At 41.9% G+C, this 21,125-nt stretch overlaps 1 protein-coding gene across 5 annotated transcripts in view; it reads left to right on the top strand.

Annotated features, from left to right (window-relative positions):
- Positions 1 to 21,068, top strand: part of NDRG3 (NDRG family member 3) — an 86,242-nt gene extending 65,174 nt beyond the window's left edge. For 4 of the 5 annotated variants that reach the window (XM_027078373.1, XM_027078374.1, XM_027078376.1 and 1 more), the window contains 7 exons: positions 8,992 to 9,095; positions 10,218 to 10,283; positions 10,404 to 10,455; positions 13,943 to 13,990; positions 17,027 to 17,062; positions 17,148 to 17,199; positions 19,480 to 21,068. In XM_027078373.1, the coding sequence (XP_026934174.1) occupies positions 8,992 to 9,095; positions 10,218 to 10,283; positions 10,404 to 10,455; positions 13,943 to 13,990; positions 17,027 to 17,062; positions 17,148 to 17,199; positions 19,480 to 19,661 (540 nt within the window). In that variant the 3' untranslated portion in view covers positions 19,662 to 21,068. The other variant, XM_027078375.1, reaches the window with a different exon arrangement.
- Positions 21,069 to 21,125: the final 57 nt, after the last annotated feature.

Below are 21,125 nucleotides of genomic sequence, written 5' to 3' on the forward strand. Positions count from 1 at the left end.
CACTAATGTTAGTATTCTTGGAGCCAAGTTCAGAAAAAGACAAGAAAGCCTCAACATTCAGGCTTTAAACTTTCACTTTTCAGTATGGTGGGCCTGTGGTCTTCCAGATCAAAGACCTTGTGTTTTATCGTTTCCAGAGAGTAGACCTTCAGTCTTCTTCTGAGGTGGGAAGAGGGAAGTCCCCCAGAAGGCAGGGGAGGGATCTGGAGCTCCAGCTGCTTTATGCTTTGTTCCCATTGGACCACAGGTGCAGATAATTAGAATGATCATAGTCTTTGGTTTGTAATACACCCTCATCATTCATTGGTCCATGCACATAACCCACTTTTATTTAGTTAATTAGCTAGTTATCTTTAATAATGTAATAAGCACCCAAGCTATTACCACCCAAAGCAAAAGCTAGGGTTCGACAGTAACCTGCATCTAACCAAATGATACTCTGAATTAACCTGTCCCCCTTCTTTTCTCAACCTGAGGAAACTATCATCTTTTATCAGTCCTTTGTTTTTCTTTATAATAGTCTTACTGAATTTATATGTGTTCTTTTACATTATGTACATATTTCTAATTATAAAAGGATATTATGCTGATGTAATTTGGGGAACTTTTTTCACTTAAAATTGCCAAGATTGGGCTTCCCTGGTGGCGCAGTGGTTGAGAGTCCGCCTGCTGATGCAGGGGACACAGGTTCGTGCCCCGGTCCGGGAAGATCCCACATGTCATGGAGCAGCTAAGCCCGTGAGCCATGGCCGCTGAGCCTGTGCTCCGCAACGGGAAAGGCCACAGCAGTGAGAGGCCCGCATACTGCAAAAAAAAAAAAAAAAAAATTGCCAAGATTTATCCACATTACTGCTGGATGACTGTGAACAGTTTTGTATATGCCTCCTGCTTTATTCGTACGAAAGTCCATCTTGGGTGTAAGTTTAGGAGTGGAATTGCTGGGTCTTAAGTGTTCATATATCATAAAATTCACACTTTTAAGGTTTAATGGTTTTTAGTATATTTATGGAGTTGTGTAACATTGCACTATCTCATTTCAGAACATTTCCATCACCCCAAAAAGAAACACCATACCTCTTAACAGTCACTCCCTGTTCTCCTTCCCCCTGTACCTGGCAACCACTAGCCTACTTTCTGTCTCTGGATTTGCCTATTCTGGACATTTCTTAAATGGAATCATATAATATGTGGCATTTGTGTCTGACTTCTTTCACTTAGCATGTTTTTGAAGTTCATCCGTGTTACATCATGTAGCAATACTTCATTCCTTTTTATGGCTGAATGATATTTCAGTGTATGGGTATACCACATTTGGTTTATTAGTTGATGGACATTTAGGTGTTTTCCACCTTTGGGCTGTTATGAAAGATGTTGCTATGAACATTCATATACCAGTTTTTACATGGACATATGTTTTCAGTTTTCTTGAGTATATACCTAAGAGTGGAATTGCTGGGTCACATGGTAGCTGTGTTTAACATTTTGAGAAACTGCCAGACTGTTTTCCAAAATGGCTGCACCATTTACAGTCATACCAGCAAAGCATGAGAGTTCCAGCTTCTCCACGTCCTTGCCAACATTTGATGTTGTCTGTCTTTTTGATTATAGCCATCCTACTGGGTGTGAATTAGTGTCTCATTATGGTTTTGATTTGCATTTGTTTATCTTCTTTGGAGAAGTGTCTATTAAAATCTTTTACCCATTTTTTAGTTGGGTTATTTATCATTTTATTATCAAGTTGAAGATTTCTTTATATGTTCTTGATACAGATCTTTAGATATATGAAATGCAAATATTTTCTTGCATTTTGTGGGTTGTCTTTAACTTTCTTGATGGTGTCCTTTGAAGCACAAAAGTTTTTATTTATCTATTTTTGTTTGTTTAACCTAATGAAAGCATCTTTTTTTGTTTTGTTTACATTTTATTGGGGTATAGTGTTGATTTACAATGTTGTGGTAGCTTCAGGTATACAGCAAAGTGAGTCTGTTATACATATATCCACTCTTTTTTAGATTCTTTTCCCATATAGGCCATTACAGAGTATTGAGTAGAGTTCCCTGAGCTATATAGTAGGTCCTTATTAGTTATCTATTTTATATGTAGTATTGAGTATGTGTCAATCCCAGTCTTCCACTTTATTCCTCCCCCCATTTACCCCCCCAGTAACCATAAGTTTATTTTCTACATGAAGCACAAAAGTTTTAATTTTGATGAAATGCAATCTATTTTTCCTTTTGTTGCTTGTACTTTTAGTGTCATATCTAAGAAACCATTGCTTAATCCAAAGTCATGAAGATTTACTCCTATCCTTTCTCGTAAGATTTTTATAGTTTTAGCTCTTAACATTTAGGTCTGTGGTCTATTTTGAGCTAATTGTTTGTACATGGTGTGAGGTTGGAGTACCAGTTCATTCTTTTATATGTGAAAATCCAGTTGTCCCAGTACCATTTTAAAAAAGACTTTTCTTTGTCCAGTGAATTGTCTGGGCTCCCTTGTTGAAAACCAGTTGACCATAAATGTAAGGGTTTCTTTTGGAAGGCTCATTTTTATCCTTTTGATGTTTGTCTAGCCTCATGCCAGTATCACAGTGTCTTGATTACTGTATCTTTGTAGTAAGGTTTGAAATAGGGAAGTGTGATTTCCTCCAACTTTGTTCTTTATCAAGATTGTTTTGGCTGTTTAGGATTCCTTCCGTTTCCATATGAATTTTAGGGTCAGCTCGTCCATTTCTGCAAAAGAGCTAACTGGGATTTTGATAAGGATTGTGTTGAATCTGTAGATCAATTTAGGGAGCTTTGCTATCTTAACAATACTGTTTCAATCCATGCACGTGGAGTGCCTATCCAGTTATTTGGGTCTTTTAAAATTTCTTCCGGCAGCGTTTTGTAGTGAAGCCTTCCCACTTCTTTTGTTATATTTTTTCCTAAGTATTTTATTTTGGGGGTGCTATTATAAATGGAAAGCTTTCTTAATTTCATTTTTGAATTGTTTATTGCTAATGTATAGAAATACAGTTAAGTTTTGTATACTGATCTTGTATCCTTCAGCCTTGCCGAACTAATTTATTGGCTCTAATTGTTTTTTTGTGGATCCTTAGGATTTTCTACATACAAGATCATGTCATCTGCAATACGCATAGTTTTACTTCTTCCTGTCCAGGCTGGATATGTTTTATTTCTTTTTCTTGCCTAAGCAGAGCTTTCTAGGCCCTGGATAGAACCTCTGGTACAGTGTTGAATAGAAGCGATAAGTGGACATCCTCATCGTGTTTCTGATCTTAGGGGAAGCCATTCAGTGTTTCACCATTAAGTATGATGTTAGCTGTGGATTGTTCATAGATGTCCTTCATCAGGTAGACGAAGCTCTCTTCTATTCCTAGTTTGTTGAGCACTTTTATCATGAAATCGTGTTGGATTCTGTCAGATGCTTTTCCTGTATCTATTGAAATGTATGTGTGACTTACGTTCTTTATTCTTTTAATATGGTGTATTACATTTATTGATTTTTGTATGTTGAACCAGCCTTGCATTCTCTGGATAAATTCCACTTGCTCATGGTGTGTAATCCTTTTTATATGTTGTTGCATTTGGTTTCCTAGTATTTTGTTAAGGATTTTTGTGTCCATATTCATAAGAGATATTAGTCTATAAGTTTCTTATGTTGTCTTTGTGTGGTTTTGGTATTAAGGTAATACTTGACCTCATAGAATGAGTTGAGAAGTATTCTCCCTTTTATTTTTTGTAAGAATTTTGGAAAGATTGCTGTTAATTCTTTAAATGTTTGGCAGAATTCACAGTGAAGCCATCTGGGCCAAAGTTTTTCTTTATGGAAAGTTTTTATATTACTAATTTAATCTTTGCTTCTTCTTGAGACACTTTAGGTGGTTTGCATCTTTTTAGGAGTTGATCCATTTCATGTAGGTTATCTAATTTGTTGGCATACAATTATTCATAATATTCCCTTATAATTATTTCTGTTTCTGTAAAGCTGATAGTGATGTCTCCTCTCTCATTCCTGTTTTTAGTAATTTTGGGTTTTACCTCTGTTTTCCTTGGTTAGTCCAGCTGACTAATTTTCGATTTCATTGATTTTCCCCATTCTTTTACTATTCTCTCTTTCATTTATTTCCACTCTCATCTTTATTATTTCCTTCCTTCTGCTTGCTTTAAGTTTCCTCTCCTTTTTCTAGTTTCTTAAGGTGGAAGGCTAGCTATGAATTTGAGATCTTTCTTCTTTTTTAATACAGGAATTTACAGCTGTAAATTTCCTTCTAAATATTAACATAGCTGCATCCTATAAGGTATTTTTATTCACTTCAAAGTATTTTCTTATTTCCTTGTGATTTCTGCTTTGATCCATTATTATTTAGGAGTATGTTGCTTAGTTTCCCACATTTCCTTCTGTTATTGATTTTTTGTTGTTGTTATTGATTTTTAATTCATTCCACTGTGGTCAGGGGATATTCTTAGTATTTCATTCCTTTTCAGATTTACTGAGACTTGTTTTATGTCCTAACATGGTCTATCCCAGAGAATGTTCCATGTACACTGAGAAGAAAATGTATTCATTCTACTGCTGTTAAGTGGAGTGTTGTATAGATGTCTGTTAGGTCTGGTGGTTTATAGGGTTGTTCATTTCTTCTATTTCCTTGTGATCTTCTGCCTCGTTATTCTATCCTTAATTGAAAGTGGGGTATTAAAGTTGCAAACTGTTGTTGTTGAATATTCTATTTCTCCCTTCAGTTCTGTTTCATTTTGCTTCATCTGTTTTCATTGTTATGTCTTCCTGATGTTATGTCTTTTTTATATATATTTATTTATTTATTTGGTTGTGCTGGGTCTTAGTTGCAGCAGGCAGGCTCCTTACTTGCAGCTCGCCAGCTCCTTAGCTGTGGCATGTGAACTCTTAGTTGTGGCATGCATGTGGGATCTAGTTCCCTGACCGGGGACTGAACCTGGGCCCCCTGCATTGGGAGCGTAGAGTCTTAATCACTGCACCACCAGGGAAGTCCCGGATGTTACGTCTTTATTAAACAGGACTTTCAACCAATCATCCTTTGTACCATGTTTACCCTCTGCTTGCAGGGAGAACTGGTGCGGACAAATCTTGGGCCTTTTCAGGCTGCTTGGTACATGATCACTTAACTTTTTTCACTTTCCCCACTGCCAGCCTAGCAGCCTTATTGAGTCTGTTCAATGGGTGATTACAGTCTTCCTTCTGCTTGCCCACTTTCAAAATGTTATTGCTGTTGTCACTTTTCTTTGTTGTCTTTGTCCTTATGAGTTTATGGCTTATAAAGACAAAAATTTACTGTTATTTTTATGATTTTTCTGGAAGGAGTAAAGCTGTATTTTAATCCAGTATCTTTAATTGGAAGTTTCAAAGACCATGATCTTTCCACTGCATAGTGCTAGATAGAGTAGGTACTTTCCTGAAGACAAAGGATGCTTGGTTTTGACTGTAGACCTTAAAAACCAGTTCAGAGAATTTACAAAATTCCATGCTAAGTGCTCTGGGAGAGACAGATGTACATAAGATATGGCCCTTCTTCTCCAGGAGCTCACTCTGTGGAGAGATGAGATGTACAGAAATACTGCTATGGCACATGTAAAAAGGGATAAGTAATAAGAACTATTGATACCTTTCATTGAACATCTACAGATTTCAGACAGACGTGTTATGTACATTAAACAATTCAATCTAATAATCTCATAATGGGAATTGTATTATTCCCACTTTACAGGTGAAGAATGAATTGTTTTATACAAGGCCAGCAGCTAATAACATATCAAGGGAGATTTGAAGCCACGTGTGTCTAACTCTGAAGCTTTCCTCTTTCTACCATGTCAGGGTATCTTAGGAGAGGCCCTGTTAGGGACCTAGAGGAATTCAAAGGCAGGAGAGGATCAAGGAAGGCTCCAAGGTGGAGGCATCCCAGCTGGGCCTTGAAGGATGGATAAAGTTCAACATTTTAGATTTTGGGGGGAAGGGGAATCATTCCAGGAAGGGGGAATAGTTTGCTCAAAAGCCAAAGAGGAAGGAATTATAAGATGCATTTGGGGATTTTAAATAACCTGGTGGGAGACTTAGTGTAGGATAACTGTGTGAGGTTAATTAACCAAAACAGTGCCTGACCTGGAAGAATGAGGCCCTGAGGTGTTTGCATTGGAATAGGGGAAAGCTAAGAAGAGAATTTTAATGATTTTTGTGAAGTAAGAACATCCTCACAACATATATATAATGTGTGTTTAATTAAAAATGTGTGAGGTCACAGACAGGGGGTTGTCACAAGGCTGAAGAGTTCATTTAAAATTTAAGCAAGCAAACACATGTATATGGAATCTAAAAAAAAAAAAGTTCTAATGAACCTGGGGCAGGACAGGAATAAAGACGCAGAGGTAGAGAATGGACTTGAGGACACGGGGAGGGGGAAGGGTAAGCTGGGACGAAGTGAGAGAGTGACATGGACATATATACACTACCAAACGTAAATAGATAGCTAGTGGGAAGCAGCCGCATAGCACAGGGAGATCAGCTTGGTGCTTTGTGACTGCCTAGAGGGGTGGGATAGGGAGGGTGAGAGGGAGACGCAAGAGGGAGGGGATATGGGGATATATGTATATGTATGGCTGATTCACTTTGTTGTACAGCAGAAACTAGCACAATATTGTAAAGCAATTATACTCTAATAAAGATGTTAAATAAAAAATAAAATTTAAGCAAATGCTTGTATTGCTCTTATTGCTTTGAAATGAAAGCAAATAAGTTTTCTAAACGTTAATAATCTCATCTTCTCTAATAAGAAGAAAACCCCACAGTGATATCCCCTTTCTTATCTATCAAATTAGCAAAAGTCAAAAAGTGATCATTTGTACTAGGAAGCATGTGGGAAAACAGGTAGTATAAGTAAATGAGATGGCTCCATATATCCTGATAAGGAATGACGACCTCTGCCGTACTTTTAAGTGGAAAAGCACAGTGTAGAACGGTACGTGGAGCAGACTACACTTTGTGTTTTAAAAAAATGTGAGTGGGAGGTGCAATTTGTCCGTAACAGCTTTTCCCGAGAAGTTCCATTAGCACTTAAACCAGTTTTACCCCTTTTATACCAATATCAGTCCTTCTCTTTTTTTTATCTCAAACTTTGCTGCTCAAGTTCCCCTTCAGACTTCCAAGGGGGAGCTGGATAGGTCATTTCATCTCTAATTGCCATGTGGTTCATTTGTTGTTCACTTTTCTTAGTATCTTCAGCATTTATCACGTTTTCTTGGAATGGCTCCAGTGCCCTTTAGTTTCAGGTAGCCTCTGATCCAGTTGGTAAGTTTCCTACTGTATTCTTGGCTCACTTTACCCAGATAGTAGTGAGAATGCAAATACTCATTCTCCTTATCTCTGTTTCTCTACAAGGCTTGCTGGTGGTGACCTTTACACACTGCTTTAGATTTACTCTCACTATCCCTGATACATTTCTTTTCTCCAGTGTAAACATTTTCTGTTCTGCTTAAAACTGTTTACTGGTGTGTGTGTGTGTGTGTGTGTATACATATATGTACATATATGCTTATATACACAAAAACCTAGCAACTCGTTCTGGTGGCCTCCAAGAAGACCAGCAAAATAGGGACCAGTGGACAATGGGTAGTGGAGAGAGAGATTCTCTTTTTACTGATAGACCATTTTGTTTCTCTTGAATTTTATACAGGGAATATAGCCAATATTTTATAATAACTTTAAATGGAATATAATCTATAAAAATTTTGAATCACTGTGTGGTACAACTGAAACTAATATTATATTATAAATCAATCCTACCTCAACAAAAAAAATAGTATTGATAATAAGAGTAAATAAATGATAAATTGACTTAATAAAGTATTATAAATGGAATGTAATATATAATTCTACAATGTATTTATTTATTTTTTTTTTTGCGGTACGTGGGCCTCTCACTGTTGTGGCCTTTCCCGTTGCGGAGCACAGGCTCCGGATGCTCAGGCTCAGCGGCCATGGCTCATGGGCCCAGCCACTCCATGGCATGTGGGATCTTCCCGGACCAGGGCACGATCCCGTGTCCCCTGCATCGGCAGGCGGACTCTCAACCACTGCTCCACCAGGGAAGCCCAACAATGTATATTATTAAGTGATAGTATATAAATAGATATTATACCCATTATATTGATGAAGTTACAGATAAGTTAATTATGCAGATTTATGGCTAATAAGAGAAATGTTACTTTCCACTTATTTTATACTTTACAGTCCATATAACTTCTCTTATTTAATTTTTAAAACAGCCCTGGCAGGTAGCTGGTTATTATCTTTATTTTACAGACACTCTATTTTTATGAGAATGGCAGAACATGAATAAGACACAAATAAGGAAACTAGGCTTCCGAATGGTTAGGTAACCTAAGTTTCACATCTAGTACTTGAATCCAAGTTTAGTGCAGTTTCCTCTGTGCTGCAGAGAAGGGTGTTCAGAGCATATCCCCAAGTTTTTGTGCTTGATTTGGAGTTGATTACCAACCTTTTCCATCATAGATTCTTTGGTGCCCTCATTCAACACAGAATATGGCACTGAACCAGTCTGATACAAATAAAAAGAAGCCAGGGCTTCCCTGGTGGCGCAGTGGTTGAGAGTCCGCCTGCCGATGCAGGGGACACAAGTTCGTGCCCCTGTCCGGGAAGATCCCACATGCCATGGAGCGGCTGGGCCCGTGAGCCATGGCCGCTGAGCCTGCGCGTCCGGAGCCTGTGCTCTGCAACGGGAGAGACCACAGCAGTGAAAGGCCCGCGGACCGCAAAAAAAAAAAAAAAAAAAAAAAAAGAAGCCATTCAGCCTACCAGTACTTAAGTAGGCACCCCAGGCTCTGCCCCATCTCCCATCATGGGCAGGGAGCTTTGGCTTTGGGCATTGAGAATGCGAACCAAACAAGATAGACTTGTACTGTAGCTCAGAAGTTCACCTGTGTCTTCTTTTCATTGTTCTAGGAAGAGTTGCAGGCCAACCTGGACCTGATTCAAACCTACAGACTGCATATTGCCCAAGATATCAACCAAGAAAACCTGCAGCTCTTCCTGGGTTCCTATAATGGGTACAGTTGTTTCTGTTCCTTCACTTAAATGCAGACTAGGTCTAAGAAGATAACGGATATTTAAGAGAGAAGGAGAAGAGGAAATAAACTACTTCTTCCAGTGTTGTGTGATGGGATTGCTTTCGTACTTTTCACCACAGTAGAAGGGGAAGGGCTTTCAGACAGAAATGAAGACAGCTTTCAAGAGCAATGCATGAATTGAAGGCTGTTTCAGGCATGTTCAACTACCAGTTGTACTTTTAAGATGTTTTGAGACCAGAAGTACCTAAAGTTATGTACACACACAAAACACACAGATTGAGGTGGCACAGAAAGATGCGTGTAGAGGAGGCAAAGAATAGAAGTCTTGGGCCCCAATTCAGTCTCTCTGCTGGTGTCCTGTCATCACGCAGAAGTGACACACGGAGAGAAGCTTAATTCTTATCTTGGGACCAGCTTCTCCAAGGTGAAAATGTTAGCTCCTTCTAGCTTTCTGGGTACATGGAAAAAGATTAAGGAAATGGGTCAGCTGTAACTTACCCAGAGTCACACAGCCGGTCAGGAGCAAAGCCAGGTTTTGAACCCAGTCTCTCTAGCTCCTTCCTCTGTGTAACAAAGCCTCCTTATTTTTCGTTGAAATCAGAAAGGTTATTAAGTACCGCACTGAACTGTTAGTTACCAGGAGAATGTTCCCCCAAGAAAGTTCCCCTTGGACCTCCATGGCGGTCCAGCACTTAAAATTCTGTGCTCCCAATGCAGGGGGCACGGGTTGGATCCCTGGTCGGGGAAGATCCTGCATGCCACGTACTGTGGCCAAAAAAAAAAAAAAGAAAAAAGTTCCCCTTAAGAAATTATTCCTATAAACTAGTTGGAAAATTGAACACTTAAGACTTGAGGATTTCAACAGCATTGCTATTGAGTTTTGAAGTTGCCTCCTTTTAGCATCCTGCAGAGTCCCTTTTTCCTGCTCTGTACCACTCAGGATGCCACTGAACAAAGTGCACAAGGGCCCCTTCCCTCATCTGTGTGAAAGAAAGACAGTTTTCAGATTTCTTGATACATTTTGTTTTTCACAACCAGGAAGTAACCTGAGTTGCCATGATTTTACCTGAAAAGTGCATTGATTCCTTTGCGTTTCTCTAGACGCAGAGACCTGGAGATCGAAAGACCCATTCCGGGACAAAATGATAACAAATCAAAGACATTAAAGTAAGTCCCTCAGTCTCCCCCGCTACGTTGCTCGACATCTTTGCCTGTCACAGGCAGAGTCATTTTCAGTGGAGTATATGTGCTGCCTGCTGAGTGTCCTCTTACTTTCCCTTTCCCCAGGTGTTCTACTTTATTGGTGGTAGGTGACAATTCACCTGCAGTTGAGGCTGTGGTAAGTATGTCCTGATGTTGTGAAGATGAATAAGATGAAATGCAATAAATTGTGTGTAACACACTCTGCTGACGCACTCGAAACAGTTGGTAGGTACTAGTTTTTGTGATTTCTCATTACACAGACCAGGGTTTGCACTTTGTTACCCAGTGTGGAGGAAGAATTCCTCGTTGATCACTGTGTTTCATCAGAAGGGTTCAGGACTGCCCTTGAGTGCTTTGGGTGGTGGAGCTCGCTCTGTGGCAAGCAGGACAGGTAAAGGCCACGGGCTTATCGTCAGACTTCTGACAGCCTTGGCCTTCTGCAGCCACCACAGATATAGAAGGCTGCTGGGAGCCTGTACACTTGCCTGAAGCACGTAGCACACTGGCAACAAAAAGATGTGCTCATTGTAGAAAATTGGTAAATAGGAGGACAGGAGGAGAAGTCATGACCCCATTACTCAAAGACAAGCCATTATGTTTTTCTTTACAATAGATGGGATGATATTAGCTATACAGTGTTTCGGGACCTCATGACTTAGCACTGTTGAGAGCGTTTTTCCATACTATAAAGTCAGTATATCTGTATAATACTCAGTCTTATAAATACACCCTTGTTTAGGTAACCCCATTCTCCTGTTGATTATTCCTGATTGTGCACCATTAATAAGGTTGCTGTTGAACATCCTTATAGAATCTTTGCTTGTATCTTTGATCATTTCCCTGGGATGAGATGGAAATAACGTGTCAAAAATCATAAACCTCTTTAAGGTTTTTAATACGTTCTGCCAGTTTCCTTTCCAGAAAAGACATAAGAGTGTGTTGCCACTGCCTATGTTTGAGAGCGCCTGTTCCACAGCATGCTGTTTAGCATTGGACTTTCAAATTTCATTAGTAGTTAATTTGATTAAAAATGGTACCCCACTGTTTTAATTTGCACTTCTGTATTTACAGATGAAGCTGACAGTTTTTCATAAGTCTGTTATCACTTGCTTGTCTTTCCCACAGCATATATAACTTAAGTATCTGCATGAAATTATCTGGTTTTCTTTGGCCTACTTCACTTCTACCCTATTTAGAGCAAAACATTAGGAAGTAAAGCTTTTAGAAAGGGAATCTAATAATTAATCAGAGATGCAGACATAGATGAGAAGCTTGGTGGGCAGGGGGAGTGTTGGTAGGGTGAGACAGGTATGACAATGGAATATATTCACACTTCCCTGAATTACCCTGTAAAACATTCTGTGTCTAGTGTAAAACACATAGTGTGGCTTGAGCACAGAGGCGAATAACTCTCAACTCAAAAAAAAAAAATCCCCAAAGGTAATAAAGTTATAGTGAAGATCTCATCAAGAAGGAGTTTTGTAAAGGTCCATCTTTTTTGGCTAAAAAGGTAGAGATACGTGCTACAAAATATCAAAAACATTTTTTCATAAACAATGTGTTTATGAAAATAGTATCGTTTATAGAAAATACCCTTAATCAGAATTCTCTAATCATGCTGAGTTGCCTTTTGGAAATTACATGGACTTAAAGCAACATAACCAATTATTTTTCAAGATTGTGTAAGTTGGCCAATACAGATAAGATCTTTTTCTCTTTCTGATTTCCACACCTTCAGTGTTTATAGAGAAGAACTTCAGGAACCCCATCTGTACCACAAACTAGATGCTCTTCTAGACACATTCAAAACCAGCTCCCCTGCCCCAGAGCCTTTTATCCCATAAGTTGGTAGGGATTCAAGGGCTATATCCGTGCATGGAAGAGCAGGAAGAAACTCCACAAATTCTGGTCACTGTTGCTAGCTATTCTTGCTCACATATTCATTCAGCATCATACTTTGAGCATCTCCTATTCTCGCGATGCTGTGGAGAATACAAAAATGAATAAGACGGAGTCTCTGCACTTGGAGCTGGGGAGAGAGTAGACATGTAAAAAACCAACTGTTGTTCTTGGCCTACCAGAAACGGAGACTTCTTATAAAGTTACAGAAATTATAAAGTGATGAACCAAGGAAAGCATGCTTTATTATATTAAGTACAGACTTGGGAGTTCATTCTTCCAGAAAATATTTATTGTATGTCTACTGTGTTCTCAGCACGGTGCCTGGCAGTTAGGGATCCGGTTTTTACATTCTGCCCTTTAGAGCACCTTCTATAGTAAGTAAACGGGTACATGTGTTTGTCACTGCCTGCGTTGTCATTTGTGTAGAGCAAAAACCTTGATTTGGTGATTCTGGCTTTTAGATCATCCTGTGATTTTAGAAGAGTTTTGAATACCTACCCATCAGCAATCCCCAGAGTAAACTTTCAGCTATGTTACTGGTTCTTGCCTGGGTAATTTTAATAACTCCCTAACTGGCTCGCTGCCTCTGCAGTCTGTCATACAGGCCACTGCTGGTTATTTTCCTAAAACAACTCACATCCTGTCACCCCAGAAACCCTCTGTGGCTTTTTGCCTTCCACAGTCAGTTCAAGTCTTTCCAACCTCTCCCCACAGTGCACCCTCACGCCATGCTTGTCTCTGTAACCCCACACATGCGCTGCACACTCACTTCGCAACCCCTGGGTCTTTGCTTATGCTTTCCGCCTGACTCTGGAAGCCTTCAAATGCCCGCCCCTTCTTACTCTAGCTATAGAAATTCTACTCATTCTTCTATTCTCACTCAGCTCAGAAGTGAAATTTTCAAGTGATCTCATTCTGCCTCATAGTACATTATTACATTTCCACCCCACTAGCTTTTCCACGCTCTTAGCACAGTGTTTTATATGTGTGCTTGGGCAAGCATGTGTAAAGAAGAGATCCAGTTAATCAAGTTAACCATAAAACACTGTTGAACCTGGAGATTATCCCCCCAGAACATTTTCTTTGAGGTCCCTGCCTTTGTGGATACAAAGGTATGAGATACGATACAGGTAAATGTACAGGGTTGTAATTCTTTTTTTTTTTTTTTTTTTTACAAGGTTGTAATTCTTAATTGTAATGGCTACAGTGAGAGAAAAACCATAGAGAGTTCAACCTTACATGCGATAGCCAAGGTCTTGAGGCAGAAGAGAATCAGGGTGTAAGGAGTGGCAAACCCACTGCATCCAGGGCACGGGAAAGGGGTGAGAAATGGGCAGGGGAGGGGTATAAGGGCCAGTTGTGCTGGGAAATCAAGACCCCAGCAGGTGAGGGCCACGGTCCAGTTCACTTTTTAAAGTAGGTAACTTGTCCCCATGTTATGTAGCTAGTAGGAGGAATTAGATTCAACGTGTAGTCCTTTAAAGACTCTACTTGTAACGGACTCAGAAAATGAACTTTGCCAGATTTTTAGATCTACTAAGAAACATAAGATATAAAGTACTTCATATAAACATGTCTCCCACTTTGTATTTTGGTAATTTGGCTGATTCAGCCGTCTCCAAATGAGCCATTGATCTTGGAAGATCATTCTCATGCCAGGCTATTTCTTATTTTTCTAGCAGTTCATAAAATTGTCTCTCTCTCTCTCTCTGTTTTTTAAGGTTGAATGCAATTCTCGCCTGAATCCTGTAAATACAACTTTGCTAAAGGTAATGTGTCTTCTTTCCTCATTGCCAACCATGAGTGAGTAAATTATACGTGGTTCAAATTACTTTATTTCTGGAATAGTTGCCCAGAAAGAAGGAAAGCTTCTCTTTCTCTGTCTGATTCTCTCATTCTCTTAAAAAAAATTTCTTTTCCTGAATATATTCTCATTGTAGAAAATTGGAAAATAGGAAAAAAATGGAAATATAAAAAAAGAATAAAATAAAAATTACCCTAATCCTGCCCCCCCAAAGGTAACCTTCTGGTAAAAACATCAGTCTTTTTCCTATACATTTTTACATCATTAAGATCATAGGCTGTTTCTAGCCCTGTGTCTGTTTTCCTCAACTTTTTGACATATAAACATCTTCCCGTGTCATTAAAAACATCATAAGCATTATTTAATATTGTTTTGAGAAATTAGATAATGAATGGAAATTCTTTACGTGCTAAATCCCCTTGTATGGATAAGGAAGCTTCCAGTAACATTCTCATGATAAGGGTAGATGCATTTTTTCTTTCTCTTAGGGCAAATAGAGAGTAACTCTTGTACTGAATTTCTAGGGTTAATATCAAGCTTCTCCCCGTTTTGACTGTACCCCAGGCTCACATTTTCTGGAGCCTCTAGTGACATATTTAAGGGCCTGACCTCCTGCTTTGAATTTGGATTACCGTAGATTTAAGTACTGATCTTATGCTTCTGACTGCTGCTTTCTCAGCCTGAAAGACCTCTGCTTTCTTCCCTTTCTCTTTGAAGTGAGATTAAAAGGGAAGTGCTGCCACCAGAAGCAGCCCATAGTTCCTGGAAATATAACATGAGGTTAATGCTCTGAGGTTACAAAACTCAGAGTGTTCTGGGGTCCAGGTGATCGGTGAACTAGTCTAAAATACGAATTTTTTTTTTTAAAGCATGTGGTTTCAAATTAGCTTTCGTTGCAGGTTTGAATCAGTTTTCCAAAAGCGCAAAACAACTTTACAGTAGCCATAGATGTGCTTATTTCTGGGCAAAAATGCCCATCCACAGCAGCATGATGGAACTGATTCTCTGTTTGAGAGAGAAAGCTTGGAAACAGTCTTTCCCAGTATTCTCTCTGCATACGGGAACTGTTTTACAGTTCTAATCAGACCTTGACTCCTAACCTTCATGAAAATACAGTCTGGGCCAGTTAGGTCTATTTGATACTTATTCAGGTTAAATATTTGTTCCTGGGCTTCCCTGGTGGTGCAGTGGTTGGGAGTCCGCCTGCCGATGCAGGGGACACGGGTTCATGCCCCGGTCCAGGAAGATCCCACATGCCGCGGAGCAGCTGGGCCCGTGAGCCATGGCCGCTGAGCCTGTGCGTCCAGAGCCTGTGCTCCGCATCGGGAGAGGCCACAGTGGTGAGAGGCCCGCGTACCGCAAAAAAAAAAAAAATTTGTTCCTGATCTTACACGTAGAATTTTCAGGGAACTGACTGTTCCTTATTAACCTCAAATTCCTGTGTCTCCTGTGGCATCCCATCTGCTGAATAACAGTCCACCCTCAAAGAAAGTTTTCATGTTAGTGAAGGGAGACCATGAGGTTCATGTCTCTTTTTTAAAAAATGCCAGTCAGCCTGAATAGGCTACTATCTGAGTATGGATTGCATGACAGCTGGAAGGAGGAGGGTGGCCTCATGGTTGGCCATCATGCCCTAGAAGCAGTGTTCTCTGCGGATTGGCAGAATGTGCATCACCTGGCTTGTTAGAAATGCAAGTTCTTGAGACCCGCTCCAAACCTATTAAATAAGAATCTCTAGAGACTTCCCTGGTGGTCCAGCGGTTAGGACTCCGTGCTCCCAAGGCAGGGCGTCCAGGTTTGATCCCTGGTCAGGGAACTAGATCCCGCATGCCGCAACTAAAAGATCCCACATGCTGCAGCTAAAAAACCCGCACGCCACAACTAAAGATCCTGCACGCCACAACTAAAGATCCTGCACGCCACATCTAAAGATCCTGCACGGGGCAATGAAGATCCCACGTGCCACAAAATAAATAAATATTAAAAAAAAAAAAGAATCTCTAGGGCAGGAATTCGAGAATCTGAGTTTTAACAAGTCCTCCTGGTAATTCCAATGCATGCTAATAAAACTCTACTCTAGAAATCTTTGCACAGGTGAGAATAACCAACTGTAAAGATTTATGAAGTGAGAGACAGCCTTACCAAATCCAACTATGAAATGAAAGTGGCTGACCAAGTAGGTTGGCTGAATTCAGCCTCAGTGCCTGATTGGAGACATCCCCTTAATCGTGAAATGAAGACAATGTAGGGTTGAGACAGAACCTTAAAAGTGTGGTACCCTGAGAAGTTAGGATCACACTGTTTGAGGACTCTGAAAGTAACATTCTCCAGGTGGAGGCAGAACCATGGTTGAAGGTAGCGGTTAACTTCACTGTCACCCAAATGGAAAATTCCCGACATGGGCCTGAAAGTTAGGCCCTGCATTACTGATTAATAAATGTTGAATAATCTTTCAAAATTACATCCAAGGTTATTGCTAGGATTTAAGTCTTTGTGTAAGAGTGCATTGAGGGGGACTTCCCTGGTGGTGCAGTGGTTAAGAATCCGCTTGCCAGTGCAGGGGACACGGGTTCAAGCCCTGGTCCGGGAAGATCCCACATGCCGCGGAGCACCTAAGCCTGTGCGCCACAACTACTGAGCCTGTGCTCTAGAGCCTGCAAGCCACAACTACTGAGCCCACGTGCCACAACTACTGAAACCCACACGCCTAGAGCTCGTGCCCCACAGTGAGAAGCAAGCACACTGCAGCGAAGAGTAGCCCCCGCTCGCCGCAACTAGAGAAAGCCTGCATGCAGCTGCGAAGACCCAACACAGCCAAAAATAAATAAATTTATTTAAAAAAAAAAAAGAGTGCATTGAGGAGATGGACACTGGATGTAGTTAAACATTAAGTTAAGGAACCTAAAATTTGATCCTGTCCTGTTTGAAAGGACCCATGGATGTTCAGAGCATTTCCCTTAAGCGTAAGTCTCAGCTGACTTACATATTTTTCCTCTTCTAGATGGCAGACTGTGGTGGACTCCCCCAAGTAGTTCAGGTAAGGAGATTTTTTTAAAAGCACCCATTTGATTCCAGCTCTCTGACTGTGCAAGGATTAATGCCTTCTTATTTTGTCCCCCTAGCCCGGGAAGCTCACCGAGGCCTTCAAGTACTTTTTGCAGGGAATGGGCTACAGTGAGTAGTACACAACTTTCTATTCTACCAAAGATTTATTGATAATGGGGTCATTTTGCCGTCTGATGAGTACTCAATTCTCAGAGCTTAACCTCTGTGCTAGCCAGCCTGAAATCAGGTAGAAACCAAAATGTTTATGGAACATTCATCTGTGCATATATATAAAGATGAGCTAATGCTTATTAAGCACTTACTTTGTGCCAGGCACTCTATATTCTTAACCTTGAGAGGTAAGTTCTGTTATTAGTCCCATTTTATAGAAAAGGAAACTGAGGCTCAAAGAGGCTAAGCAGCTTTCCCAGGGTAACAATTCAGCTGCAGAGCCATGCTTCAAACCCCGGCAGTCTGACTCCAGAGCCCACATTTTCAACCACTGAAGCTTAGCCAGACCTAGCTATGAATCTGAAGTTGTTATTTGCATCTGAACTCAGCTGGTTAATGACTCCTGGACTAGAGAGACAAAATGGAGACTCCAGATGAAAAGGAGTTAAATCAGTTAAGTCTGCTCCACCACAGGAGATGAACTTGCAGAATATGTTAGAGTGAATCCGAGGATGTGTCCGTATCATGTGCCACTGTCCTGGTCTCTTGTATTGTGAGACCCCTGAGCTTTCTCATTTGTCACAGAATATCCGCACTTGCTCCTCTCTTGGAGTTATAAAAAAGAAAACTCTTCTACCCAGGTACAGAGCTCTTTATCCAGTAGGGTGACTTTTCTCCTGTCTTTGGTATCAATGTGTTTAATGACGATTGGGCAGCTGCTCCGGGCAGCAGCTGGGCCCCTGGGTACAGCCCTGTACCTGGCAGGCAGCTCGTGTATGTCTCGTCTAGAGTGGCTGTGTCATCCCCGTCTGTGAGCCACTACCAACCGAGCCCACACCCATATCCCTCTGGGAGGAGCAGAAGTCCCTCTCCTTTCCTAGGAAGCAGCTGTTCTGATCCAAGCAGGTTGGCTGTTCATAGTGAAGGAGAAAACCTTTGACTAGTTGAGAGAAGTAACATCTGAGATGTTACTGAAGCATCAGTTGGCCTCACCTCCTTTCTGGGGCCTTAAAATAAAACTTCACCCCTGGCTTAGAGTGTTCTGTCAGTGTCTGCTAGGCAGCCAAGGTTGCCACTTGGCACTGTCGGGTCACTAACCTGCCTTTTCCTGTGTCCATCCTGCTTCCAGTCCCGTATGTGCAGCTCAGTCACCTGAGCACCGAGTCAGGTACCTTTCTCTATGCTGGCCCCTGCCCCTGCCTCCCAGCCATGCTCTCCTGGCTGCATTGGCTGCCGCAGCATGTCCGTGGTTTTCCTGTGCAGTGAGAGCCCGATAGAACGTGGCTCGTTGTGCCCTGTGCGAGTTAGCCTGCAGGTCCCGCCCTGGTCCCCCCAGGAGTAAAGGAGCGGGTTGTAACAGCCAGGGTCACAGCGGCAGCTGAAACTTTATAGGCAGGGCCCCTCCACCACCACCTACCTACTTACTGATCCTTGAGTTAACCCCCAGACACTGGATTCTCAATTAGGAGCGTCAGAGCCTGTGCCTGGAGAACTGCAGGTGATGGCATCTTCGGACCCCTGCGTTGAAATGGCAGCTGGGGGAGTGGCTCGTGTCTCAGAAAGATAGGCAGGGGGCGGGTATGCCAGGTAAGGCCCTTTCCTGGCCAAGCTGGAGGGACCTTACAGACAAAGCAGTGGCAGTAGGCAGGAGTCTGAGTTAAACAGCCACCTCCCGTGCCCTTGCTCACAGGCAGCCTGTACTTCACCCCCTGTGCAGAGACCAGCCCGCCTGCCCTCCCTACACCTCATCTTCCTACACGTCTCCTCCCCAGGTAGCAGGGGTCGCCTGTGGACACGGATGGTAGTCTTGTTGTATCGGGCTTGCACTGTGTTTGTGAAACACCTTCATCCTTGTGTGGTGTGGTTCGTCTTTCTTTGGTTTAGTCTTGCATGCACTGCAGGTTTTGGTTACCTGCTTGGGTTCCCAAAGCCTCCTTCCTAATCACCTTATGAATGGCATGGGCATAGCTAAGAGGCTATACTCTGGACTTAGGTTTCCCCTTGTTCTGCTGTGGACTAGAATCAGCTGAGATTGCAGCCAGAACCAGAGGATTAAAGCAGCCTTGCCTAGAGCCCCTCGCCTAGAGCCAGTAGTGCAAAGTGGGGATGGCTATGTCTTGTCCTGGTGTCACCTTAAATGGGTTGGGAAAGCGAAATGTAAAGCTTTTGGTGAAACTTCTAGACTAGCTGAGTTTAACCAGGGCTCCCTCCTATAGTCCTCTTGGTTCTTTCTTACAGTCCCATCTGCCAGCATGACCCGGCTCGCCCGATCACGGACCCACTCCACCTCAAGTAGCATCGGCTCTGGAGAAAGTGCCTTCAGCCGATCTGTCACCAGCAATCAGTCAGATGGAGCTCAAGAATCCTCTGAGTCTCCTGATGTTCTGGACAGACACCAGACCATGGAGGTGTCCTGCTAAGCAGATGCTCCTCCCCTGGACCATGCAAGTCCATCCTCCTTCAGACAGCCACTCCATAATATAACCCTTCATCCAGCAAACTGGCATCTATCTATCTTTAAGTCTTGCATGGCCACTGACTCTCTCTTTCTGGTATCCTGGATTAACCATCCTCTCTGCCTGCCCGCCCCCCTTTTTGTATGTACCGAGAACCACTTCCATGCCATTACTGTAGCATTCCAACACCTTCAGCTGATCAGATCTCCACATCTTCTCTTGCCAGCTTTTCCCTGTGCTTTCCCAACTGTGTAGCTAAGATTGTTTGATCCTGATGTATGTGTGTGAGCACGCGTGTCTGTGTTTTTGTGTGCATAGTTCTGTGATTTTAGACAGGCTTTCTTGTAGAGCTTCTGCAAAAAACAAAAAAAAAAGGGACTCTTTTTTTGCATTTTCAGTGGTGTTTTTAGGGGAAATATGCAGAACAGGTTTCTAGGTTGGGTAGGCCATTGCATTCTCTTTCGCTTCCATATTGGTCAACAAGATCTGCAAAGTGACTTCAGGAGAGAGCAGTTCTGAGGAATGTGGAAGATCATAATTCCTGTTTGGATGGTTGACTGTGACCAACAGAAGGGAGCCTGTTACATAGAGAAGCAGGCCCCGGGTGGCCAGCCACCTTCTCCTCTCCAAATGAATTCACATATACTATTCTGTGAATAAAAGGGAGGGATATGTTCTCTTAGAAGCCCATGAATGATGAGGTTCTGGTGCAACGTGGAGTTTTTCCCAAGGAGTGAGTGTGGCTTAATCACTGGACTTTTTCAGCACAGGAAGGGGAAAACGAAATCCCAGGCCTCTGCTCTGTCAGAACAAAACTGAGTCTCTGCAGTGTCTGATACCACATACCAGACGTCTGCAGGAAGCGCCGCCCAGGAGGAACACTCTCCACCCCTCGATTGCCCCAGAAGGGAGAGGTATAGCCTGAAAATTATGTAGATGATGAGGAAATGGCTGGGGAGAGAGGAACAGTATAGACTTGATTTCAGCAGACTTAATGGAAGCTAAATGAAAGTCAGATAGAACCCATTTCTCAGGAAGTTATTCGTGTGAACTCCCTTTTGTAGGAGGGAAGGGGCCAATCTGTAAGGGCAGCCTGTCCGGGTAGAATTTTGTTCAGTCCGCTGCTATGTGAGGGAGTCACAGCCACCCAGAGAGTGTGACCAGGAGGAGGGTGAGAGCAGCTGCCACCCAGTAAGGGCCCAGCTTTGAGGGCATTGAGACGTTACGTAGAGAAGGGTTGCACAGTCCTGACCTTAGGAAGGGGCTTTTCAGATGTAGCATTTGCTTTCTGCTGAGATACGGAACGCGTTACTCTGTCAGAGTACAACTTTTTACGGATGATGAAATAAAGCTGTATATGTCTCATTGTTACCCGGTGGCTGGTGTGACTTCTCTCAAGCCACTTCCTGGGGCTCGGGGGGGTACCGA

The sequence above is a fragment of the Aethalodelphis obliquidens genome, unplaced genomic scaffold (assembly GCF_003676395.1).
Source record: "Aethalodelphis obliquidens isolate GAN/ISIS:26980383/991018 unplaced genomic scaffold, ASM367639v1 scaffold42, whole genome shotgun sequence".
NCBI lineage: Eukaryota > Metazoa > Chordata > Mammalia > Artiodactyla > Delphinidae > Aethalodelphis > Aethalodelphis obliquidens.